The sequence below is a fragment of the Drosophila willistoni genome (genome assembly GCF_018902025.1).
Source record: "Drosophila willistoni isolate 14030-0811.24 chromosome 2R unlocalized genomic scaffold, UCI_dwil_1.1 Seg167, whole genome shotgun sequence".
Taxonomy (NCBI): Eukaryota; Metazoa; Arthropoda; class Insecta; order Diptera; family Drosophilidae; genus Drosophila; species Drosophila willistoni.
Genome location: NW_025814050.1, coordinates 2,936,037 through 2,947,106, shown reverse-complemented (window position 1 = coordinate 2,947,106; position 11,070 = coordinate 2,936,037). Strand labels below are relative to the sequence as shown.

General features: G+C 36.3%; 2 protein-coding genes and 1 non-coding gene across 3 annotated transcripts; all 3 read left to right on the top strand.

The window, feature by feature from the left end:
* The first annotated feature begins 355 nt into the window (after window positions 1-355).
* On the top strand, window positions 356-3,039 carry LOC6644012 (serine/threonine-protein kinase RIO3). The gene is made up of 3 exons (XM_002066585.4): window positions 356-651; window positions 713-1,430; window positions 1,730-3,039. The coding sequence occupies exons 2-3, from the start codon at window positions 714-716 to the stop codon at window positions 2,780-2,782; spliced, it is 1,770 nt and encodes a 589-aa protein (XP_002066621.1). The 5' UTR covers window positions 356-651; window position 713; the 3' UTR covers window positions 2,783-3,039.
* Window positions 3,040-5,067: 2,028 nt separating this feature from the next.
* On the top strand, window positions 5,068-5,139 carry Trnad-guc. The gene has a single exon. It is a non-coding gene; the product is annotated as a tRNA-Asp (tRNA).
* Window positions 5,140-8,779: 3,640 nt separating this feature from the next.
* LOC6644010 lies at window positions 8,780-10,082 on the top strand. The gene is made up of 2 exons (XM_002066584.4): window positions 8,780-9,159; window positions 9,226-10,082. The coding sequence occupies exons 1-2, from the start codon at window positions 8,872-8,874 to the stop codon at window positions 9,982-9,984; spliced, it is 1,047 nt and encodes a 348-aa protein (XP_002066620.1). The 5' UTR covers window positions 8,780-8,871; the 3' UTR covers window positions 9,985-10,082.
* The last annotated feature ends 988 nt before the right edge of the window (window positions 10,083-11,070 follow it).

Here is an 11,070-nt window from a genome sequence, read left to right as displayed (position 1 = left end):
TCATTCACTTTGAAAGTGAGTTATATTTTGAGTCAAATATTTAAGTCTCATCGTATCTATTTAAACCAATTCGAAAAAATCAAGTATAAATAAACGAAAATATTTAAAAATTTTTTAAATTTACATTCATTATTTTACATTTTTAGTATTCATAGAACAATAAGTAAAGGACAAAATAAATGCATTCAAGCAGAGCAACAACAAAACTTATTTTCTTTGCTTCCTTAATATTTTAAGTAATTTCAATCAAAAAATCACTTTACTGGGTGTGACTACATTACCAATTGATTTAGCTTTATATTTTTTTTTTTAGCTATTTTAAATATTTGGCATCACTAATTCATCATAGTTAGGGTCTTTGGTTACCCTAACTGATAATTTCGCAAGTTTGGTTAAAAACAAATTGAAATAACAATTGAAATAGAAAGGGTATATGAATTGCAAAACAGTTGCAATCTTAGCTCGTGGTATAGTATTTAACCAACCGTCAGTGGCTGGTATCCAGGAAGAGCAGGTTTCGTGACTGGCGTGAGTGGCTCAGTTAAAGAAGGAAACCAAAATAAGGAAGGAGCAAACACCTAGAGAAAAATAAAAACAAAACACCATTCCCCTTACTCAGGAATTAGTTCTCCACCAGTCAAGTGCCAACAGGTTTGAATTTGCGTTTTTAATACTAGTGTTTCAAAACATTAAATTTCTTTTTTCCATCCAGAATGTCATCGCCATGGAGCAAGCCAAACGAGCCAACTCAGACAGCAAGTTTAGCTGATATTATGTCCGAGCAATATGCACATAAACTTCATGACAAGGAGCTCAAACGTCACCAAGATAATACTAAGAAACCTAATCAGGAAGCATCAGTTTCTAAATCCGACGAAGCATCATACTCAGATGTCGCGAAAATATCGAACCAGAGCCAAGACGAGGAGTGGGAGGATTATTCTTCTCTACTGACTGATGACGAACTGCCTGCCGAAGTATTGGCCTTGATCAAAGATGAGGTCTCGGCTAAAGGTGTCGAAGATTCGGATGCGGTTATAGCCCAAATGTTGCAATCGGAATTCGATCACGAGTACAACGAGGAATTGCGGCGCATTGAGCGACAGCAAAACAAACAGTCAAAGGTCACTGTCACCCTAAATAAATTTCTGCGCGATGGCGATGCTGAATTTCTGCACGATACTGAAACGGATGATTACGAAGAGGATGAACTAGAACAGTTGAAAAACGACTGGGACCGCTTTGAGACGAATGAGAAAGTGCTAGATGGTATACCAAAATGTGGATTTAAAATTGACAAAGAGGGTGAAATGATAACCAAACATGATCCTCAATTGTGTGGGGTTCGAAATGCCCAGCGTGTAATGTCTTTCCCGCCAGAGTTTCCCACTGGAGATGGTGCCAGCTTTGATATGAAATTGTCGAATAAGGTGAGGCAGAGGCACTTGGAGTATTTCAATTGTTAATATTATTGTAAGATTATGTGATCAGTTTGATCTGAAAGCAGTGGAGGATCTTCATGGAAGATGGGACCGTTAAAAAATATCATATTTAAGACCAATTACTATCCCACAATGATCAAAGTCTTGTAAACTTTACATTTAGATCTGCCACTGTGCCAAATTATACTTGTTTGAATAGATTTTTAGTTATTATATGGTTTTCAACACAAACCTGTTTGTAAAGTAAATGATAACAACTAATACATTTTGTTGTTGATTTATTTTAGGTATTCAACCAACTGAAAGCCTACTCGCGTCGTGGACGCTCCGATCGCCATGAGAAGGTGGCAACTGCTGAGATGGGCTTGGATGCCGCCACACGTTTAATGCTCTATAAGTTGATCAACAATCAGATACTCGAACAAATCAATGGCATTGTATCCACTGGTAAAGAGGCTGTAATTCTGCATGCCAATTCCGATTCCAGTTACACAGGAACCAATGAGCATGGCCATAAGGGTGGAGCCTTAATGGAACCACATTTGCTGCCCAAGGAGTGCGCTATTAAGATATTCAAGACAACGTTAAACGAATTCAAGCAACGAGATCGATATATTAAGGATGATTATAGGTTCAAAGATCGTTTCAGTAAGCAGAACCATCGGGTCATCATTAATATGTGGGCCGAAAAGGAGATGCATAATCTAATGAGAATGCAAAACATTGGTCTGAATGTTCCTGATGTAGTGATATTAAAAAAACATATATTGGTCATGCGATTCATTGGAGACAATCAAAATGCTGCCCCAAAACTAAAAGAGGCTCGCTTGAGTTCCGCGGAATTGAGTTGCGCCTATGAGGAGATAGTGGCCGCCATGTACAAGCTTTACAACGAGGGTAAACTAATTCATGCTGATCTTAGTGAATATAATATCCTATGGTACGAGAGCAAATGCTGGTTCATTGATGTTGCCCAAAGTGTGGAGCCCGAGCATCCAAGTGCTCTGGAATTCCTGATGAGAGATTGTGGCAATATTGTGAACTTTTTCGAAAAACGAGGCCTAACCAATATCTATACGAAGGAACAGCTTTTTGAATACATCACAGACCTCAATGCGGAAACCCACAATGCAGCCATGCTGGAAAGAATCCATATACGAGGTCCCTCCATCCGTCAGGCCACTGCACCCAATCAGCAAGAGTGTCCCGATGAACTGAAACCATTGGAGTATCCATTTGAACTGGCCTGGGAGAAATCTCAGGAGGATAGGCAATCTAAAACACAGGAGTTAGAAGATAAAAATGTTGAGGATAAAATCACTGCCACTGAAAATAAATAATCCAACGTCTGCCCTTAAGAATTTGTAACAAATTTCAGGACACAAAAATTGAAAGAAAAAAAAAAACAAACAAGAAATAATATGAAATGCTTACAAAGCAATTGATTCTGATGCCTTTGAACTTGAATTGTTGTTAATCAATTAATTGTAAATTCAAAATGTCACCCACAATAAGAACACGCGCCACGCCCCGACGACATCATCATCATCATCATCATGATGACGATGATCATCGGCTGGCTAACCCGACAATTGAACTCATTTCGTTTGGTTGGGGGAAATCTCTCAATTGATTACAGAATAACAAAACATTTCCATGCGCATGCAATTTTTCTTGATTATTCTCTTGATCCAAAGATCCATCAGCTTTTCAGGAAATGGCGCGCCAACTATTCGCAATCCAAGGTGTCCATGGGCTGGACTTTAGTTAAATATATAAATACGTATGTACTTATAACGTAACTCAGGTGATACGTCAGCTGACAAAGCTGTGAGCTGATCACAATAAACTATATGCACACAGCCAAGGCATGATCGCTTACAGAAATCGAATGGACTTACCTACTGCTGAAAATATAGAGATAGTTTAAATATTCTGTCTATATATACATACATATTTTTGATGGCTTTGGATATAATGATGTAAAGAATATTTATTAAAAATTATTAAATAATTCAGATAGTTGATGTTAACATAATCAATCACAATCAACTTCTGAGATATAAATTTGTAATTATGACGGATCGTAAAAATGTTGTGTGGCTATGTCGGAATTGCAACATTTGTTTTGGGTTTTGAGTGTTGAACTAGCTTATTATTATTAATTAAACTATGACTGTTCAACTGCATTACTTTTGACATCAGCAACATTTCCCATCAGCAACATGGATGGCCAGCAACATTGTTCTTTTGCAACATAATTGTGTAGCAACATAGACCGCTAGCAACATCAGTTATTAGCAACAGCATTTATAGACATTTAATAATAGCAGTTAAGGGTATTTTGAAGTCAATATTCCAAGTGTTTTAGTTGTGCAAGCATCAATCAAAATTGAACTCTACAACTAATCAGCAGACGCAATAGTTTTCTATTCGTATTTATTCTATAAATACTGACTATTTACTTGCAAATCTTACAGAACTAAGAAAAATTATTATTAAATTTTTTTATTATTATTATTTAGCGCTGTACATTTGACGTTGGCAACAAGAAAGAGAGAGAACGAGTGAGTGTGAAAAGAAGAAAAAAAAAACAGCACGAGGCAGCACATCTAATAGCGTCTTTTGAAATCGAGATACATATGTATATATAATACTCACATACATGTATATATGTATATATTTGTAAGATGCATATGTATAGAATAGACCCACACAAACTCAAGTTTATTGGGGGCCCGACCGGGGGCTTTTTGTTGTAGTGGTTGTTGTACTCATTGCCTGGTGACGCAAAAGAAAGAAGCGCCAACAACATCATGAGGCGTCAAGTGTGGAGCCATTCGGGACATGGAGGTGGGAATAGATGCCTGAAAATAGACATTAAGTACACTCATACATATACCTAGAAAATATATTGTACATATATTATAAGTATGTACAAAAACAAAATGATTATATTTTGTTAATAAATGCAGAATCATGTAGCAAAAATGAACAAAAAAGAAAAAGATTTACTACACAAAAACGTAAAATGTGTCATTCGCCATTTGAGTTTGAATTGTTTTTTTAAGATGATCAAATGACACTTTGTTGTTCACGTCTGGTCAAAAACATTGTCAATAAACAACAAAAGGAAAACATTTCAAAAAGTAATGAATAAACAACAATAAATATGATGATGCTATAGTTGAAAGAAATTAATAATTATTTTGAATTGACTTAAAATTGCAGACACTTGTTCTTAATTAATGTTTGTATAACTTTTGGATCAGACATTGCTTTAATTAAGTGCAGAGAGTCTTTTTTTCCTCTCTTTAGAAACCTTGGAGTCATTACTAAAGTCATAGATATAAATACTAACTTACTAAATTACTAAATAATTTACTCAAGAAAATATTGGCTAGTAATGTGTATAATTTATCATAAGTTTACTTTCTTAATACTTGTAAGACAATCGAGAACTTTTTGAACAATTCTTTAGAAGATTTTCCATTTCCCAAATGTTTTAAAAATCCAATCGATCAGAATAGATAACTGAATTAGAATTCTAATGTTGATTAGTACAAATACAAATAAAGCTTCCATGTTTTCATTTAGCCATCTTTTTTCAGCCACGTTTACAACGTCCTCGATAGTATAGTGGTTAGTATCCCCGCCTGTCACGCGGGAGACCGGGGTTCAATTCCCCGTCGGGGAGAACGAGAGATTCTTTTTTTTTTTAATAGATAATTAAGATTAGTACAATAAATAAGTTTATTCCTTATAAACCGAATTCAAAATGTTTATTTAATTAAGAGAATTCTGCGACTCATTTGCATAGAGTTGATTTTTATTTTTAATTTAAAATTACCTTTGGTGTTGTTATTAAGAATTGTCATTAATTTTTAGCACGTCATTTCGATTGGCCATCTTGGAGACCCATCATAAAGATCTGAAGAAACGACCATCAAATTCAGAGCACACTTGCTGCTGGGACTTGGCAAAGAAAACCAGCTTCTTCCGCGCTGATAACTTGGCTAAAACAGCCATGCCAAGGCAATAATCATAAAGAGAGGCAACAACAACAACAACTACAACATACAAAAAGTGAAGCTGTATCATCAATTAAAATGCCTCGAGCCATATAATCAGGGGGAAAAAGTGGGCTGACCTAGGCATAAAAACCTCTGGACCAACTAGGCAATGTGGCAAATTGATTAGCAGCTTACCACTCTATTTCTGTCAGTGTAACTAAGAAATGTGCACACACACGCACACACACTGGGGTACGCACTTGACAGCTCCAAAGAGGAGGCTCGTCACGTCTCTGCCGCTGCCACTGCCTCTGCCGCAGTCGCTGCCGCAAACTCTGCCCCGGCGTCGTAGTCGGCCGTCTGGACAATGTGAAATCTCGTGATCGAAGTGGCCTCCTCAAGTGGCTAACAGACTGGAATTTGTGCGCGTTTAACGTTAACAATTTATTTGCATTTTTAATTTTCATGTCCCATGAGTATGTATGTGTGTGTGAGTGTGTGTGTGTGTGTGTGTGTACATATTTAGATACCTACAACTTGGTCAAGCTCCATCCCAATTCCCATCTATAAGAACATCATAATGACCATGCTGCGATGTCTGACGATGATGATGATGATGGCTTCTATTTTGGGTCTAACTTGTTGCATGTTGTTGTCGTCCAGTTGGCCAGTGGCCGCTGTGGTAATTCAAGTTGGTCTACAAAAATAGAACCTTAATTTATTATGTTGCCTCCTTAACTTGGTTATTGCAAGCGGCCAATGTGGTGCGATGGAAGTCAACAGCCCGTGTCCTTACATGGTCATATCATTTTCATTTTTCATGCTGTCACTCGTCGCTGGCGAACATTAAACGAAAGTGAAATGTGTCTAAGATGTGGCTGGAGTATTCTATAAAGACAGTTAAAATAAATACAAGTACAAGAAAACAGTAGAAACACAATTTGACGAACTTCAAATTAAGTAAACAAAAACCATGGTACTGTTTCCCATAGGCACATTTTGTGGAGGACGAATCCAAGAAAACCAGGAACACAAATTTAATATTGTTTAATATTCCTCAATAAGCCACCAAAAATTGATGGTGAACCGGCGATATCTAGGACCTTAAAATGAGTTTTGTTTAATATTCATTCACGTTTTATTTTGGTTTCGACGAGTCTATTTACTATGCTAAATTTGTTCCTTGAAAGTTTTAAGTCGAAATCGAATAATTTATAGAATTAAACAATAGGATAACGAATTTGTAAGAATAGAAATTTGTAGGGCGACTTAAGACTCATTAAACTTTACATAGGGCTCAGTGGATTGGCGTCAAAGTTTTACATAATTTTTTTCGTCCGATAACAGGCGACAATTTTGTTTTTGTTTTTCTCCTTTTTTATTAGTTGTTTGTTTTTAATAGATTGACACTTATTTTAACGATAAAACTTTAACCGGTGTCACATTATACACTACAAAACGTTGGTTATACCTCTAATATAAATACAATTCATAGGTTAAAAGATTCTCAAAATTTGTTTGATTTCGAATAGATTAAACCGCAAAGAGTAATATCACCGACCAGTCAATTCGTTTTGTTTTTGTTGGAACCTCGAAGATATCCTTTATAAGGAGCAAACTACATTATATATAAGTCTATTCGTCAAAGTCTGTTCGGTTCAAAAAATATTGTTGCAAAACGTATTTGTTTCTTGTGGATTACTATCAAATTAGGTAATTAATGTTGTTTCCAGCCTCATCATTCTAGGATGATCCCAGGTAGCATTTGATACTTTTGCTTACCTGTAGAAAGGGAAAAATTAAAACAAAATCTTGCAATGGTATTCAAACTTCAACATGCCTGCATTGGCCTCCTTAAAATAGGCTCTATCTGAAAAAAAGTTTCTTAAATAAGCCTCTTCCCTTGCCTTTCAGTCTTATATAATTTTTAGTTTGATGAATTGATGAACTGAAGATATAAAAGACCTTATTTTCGTACCTTCGTATTTGGTAATTATCACTTTAGACCAAGTTTAAAGTAAGCTTTAAATTTAATCGCAAAAATTATATAAAATTAAAACTGAAATCAAGATGTATAGATATTTATCATTCTTGTTTAACTGATTTGACATCAAAATTCACATTCACATTGCATCTAAAGTGAATAGTAAGGTTATTAGGGTTAGAGTATTAGCCGTTTCTGTTATTTCTTTCAACACTGTACGGGCATATTGTGCGATTCCTAATAAAAAGATTCTATTAATATATACTATATGTAAACATGTAGGTAATATTTTGGGAGTTCTAAGCGTAAAGCCCCTTTTTCTCACATACCAAATTATCTAAGCTTAATTTTATTTTAAACCTCATGCCATTTTTAAGAGGTGTTATGCCAATCAAAAACCTGCTAAACTCTTAGTTCCGAAATTTAAAAAATTCAAGTGTTAATAACATAAATAAATAATATTATAAATTTCAAAAATATATATCGACATTCTCTGTTAAGGTGTCATTGCGATTTAAGGTGAAAAAATTAAACAAATGAAGAAAAAAAAATCAAACTAAACAAACATAAAATTGACACTCGAATGTTAATGAAGGCAAAAAAGCATACCAACATCAACCTGATGAGGCTTTATTAAGGTTTTGCTAGATTGCCAAAAATAATAATAAAAAACGGACAAATAAACGTGTTTAAATAAAGTATAAAAAGAGAGAGAGAGACAGACAGAGAGAGATAAGAAAAAAAATTCCCCCGCACCTAGAGAAATCGACCGTCACGTGAGACTTGTTGAGAATGACTCACAAGCCGTAAGCCAAAAGGCAAATGCCCCAAAGCCCACTCATTAATAACCAGATACATACTCTCTCGAAAAAAAGATGAAACAAAAACATGGCTCACGCTGTTTCAGTTGAAGTTGAAGTTGTTGATGCCAATGCCGATGCCCTTGACCATGTTTTGACAAAACACTGAAACGCGTTAGTTGAAAAAGGAAACCGTTAGCCTACCTGGGCAATCAGTCATTTAGTGTGGCATGTGCTGATTACCGCAAAATGATGGACAGATGTTTCGTTTGGTTTTCATTATTTTTTTGTCGCTTGGTTTTCTCGAAACACCTTTTGCCCGCATAGAATCCATACCTTCTACCTGAGCACTGGGTACTGGGATTGCACTGGTAACCTTCAGATTTTGCTAGATTCTGCCAGATTCCGCAGAGTTTCTATTTTTGTTTACGAAACAGCTAAGCAAAGCGTGACTGTAAAAACGGAAAACATTGAAATATGAGAAAGCAATCGATAATCGAAGATTTAGACTTAGTAAGCCTGACACAGAGATATCCATATAAACAGATTATTCAAAACAATTACTCACTGAAATTACAGTCTATCATTTAAACGAATCTTCATACACTATCTAAATAGAGATCATCTCGGAGATGCCGTATCTGTATGGCATAGCGGATACAAAGTTTTTGGTTAGGAAACTAAAGAAAAAGATCAGCAATGATGTAGTACCGCCGATTAAATTTCAACGTCGGGATTTTCTCAAGAATTCTCCAAAATTCAATCTCCACGATGTTCCCATACAGTTTCGATGCTCGCCGGCCAGTTTGCTGGAGTTGTGTGTGAATGCCGTGGACAAGGTGCCCTTGTCACCGGTTTTTGAATGGGATGATATGGATATAAGGCGTTGGATCAAGTCATATGGTTATCCCGAGTATATGGTTTGTTTTTGCCCCCAATAGTATGCAATTCCCTCTCTTACAATTCCCTTTCCGATTCTCGCCTAGAATACATTTCGCGAGAATATGATTTGGGGTCGCAAGTTGCTTCTACTTGATGCTGCCGCCTTGTCGGCCATGAATATCAAGGACTTCGATCATATACGTCATATAGCCTATGGGATTCGAATGCTTTTCCATTTTGAGCTGACACGTTGGTCACACAGTATTTCCCTGCCCGACGAGAAGCCCAACGAATTGTATTTACTGTTTCACACTCAGACGGGGATCAATTACGATGAAGTGCGTCGATCAGATTTGTATCGTCGCATGAAGTTGCTAAGCAAAAGATCCTTGAATCTGGATCACTGGGATCTCCTGGATCTGTGGCTGCGTCGAGAGAGGGAACGCAAATGCACTGTATTGATAGGACAAGTGCCAAGATATAGCATGTTCAAGTGCGAAAAGCCCAAAGTGGAGCAGGTGGGACTGGAGGGTCATATGGACGAAAGTGTCATGTGCCGCACTTGCATTCCGCCCTGCGATTGCGACTGGACGGAGCGGGACAATCATTTGCCCTGGCGCCTCAGCTGCTTGACCCCGGCGGTCGGTATGAGTCGAAGCAAATGGATGGCCATGGACACCCGATGTAGTTACTGTATACCACCTTGTGAGTGCCGTTGGCCATCGCGTTACTATCTCACCGGAACGGTCATGAAGTGCTTGCAAAAGAAATTCCCAGAGAAATTCTGTCCCATCTTCGATGAACGCATGCGGGCCACTGCCAGGCCCAGTTTGATTGAGCGATGGACACGTTTCTCCTTTTGAGACAATCCTATCTATTGACGGAAGTGCACCTAAAACCTAAAATACACATTATATTCTGTAATGCAATATGCAATTATAAATTGCCATATATCAACTGATTGTGAGACGTACTTAATTATCATCTCAATCGACAACAGATGGGATATGTATGTATGTGGGATAATTGCAGTTTCAAAATCGAAGTGACACACACACACATAAGAAAATAACTGTGTATATATGTAGGTATGTTTGTGTAGGAAAAAGGTACTTCATAAAAATAAAACAAAAACGCAGCAAGAATTCAAATTTTGCATCCCACAACGACAAAGACACTGCACAGTGTCACCAAATTCATAGAAACTGTCACATTCGACTTGCTGTCCCATAGACTGTGTAAATACTGATAAAAATATCTATTTAATTTGCTTTGCTCTATTGTTCGTTGGAAAAAATAGAACCAGGTAAATGAATTTCTCAAGAAACTTATCTAAAAAATTTCTATATAGTAAATCGTGAATCCGCCGACACTTAAATGTGCGCATTTCTGTAATTATCAGTATCGTTGGACTCTCTTTCGGTTCGTGACAATTGGAATATTGAAGTCAATTGTCGTAAATCAATATTCTCAGGTTGGATAGACCTTTTGCTTTTAGTGTTTTTCTGAAATTGCTTTTTTTAAGGGGTAGTGGGAGTTGTTAGTTTTATTAACAATAAATGACACAAACAGACTTTAAAAAATAAGTGAAAAGGTAGGTTTTTGTAAACCCCCAATGAAAACTCGTTCCGATTTATTATCAATTAAATTGAATTATTTAATGCAACACGATATATGTACAATTTCAATACAAATTGCTTCAAATGGACCATGAACTCAGAATTATCCCTTGGAAAGACATTTTTAAGGATGTAAAAATGGCTTAATATGAATAAAATATCCTTTATTCCCATAGGTTTTCTATATAGTACTCTTCCTATTAAGGTATTCTATATTGAAATACGATGTATTAGTTGTTAGTTAGTTTTTGGCCAAGGTTAATGGTTTTTAGATAATTTCATTCATAAAAATCTTTACTCATTATTAATGACAATTGTGAGATTTTTATT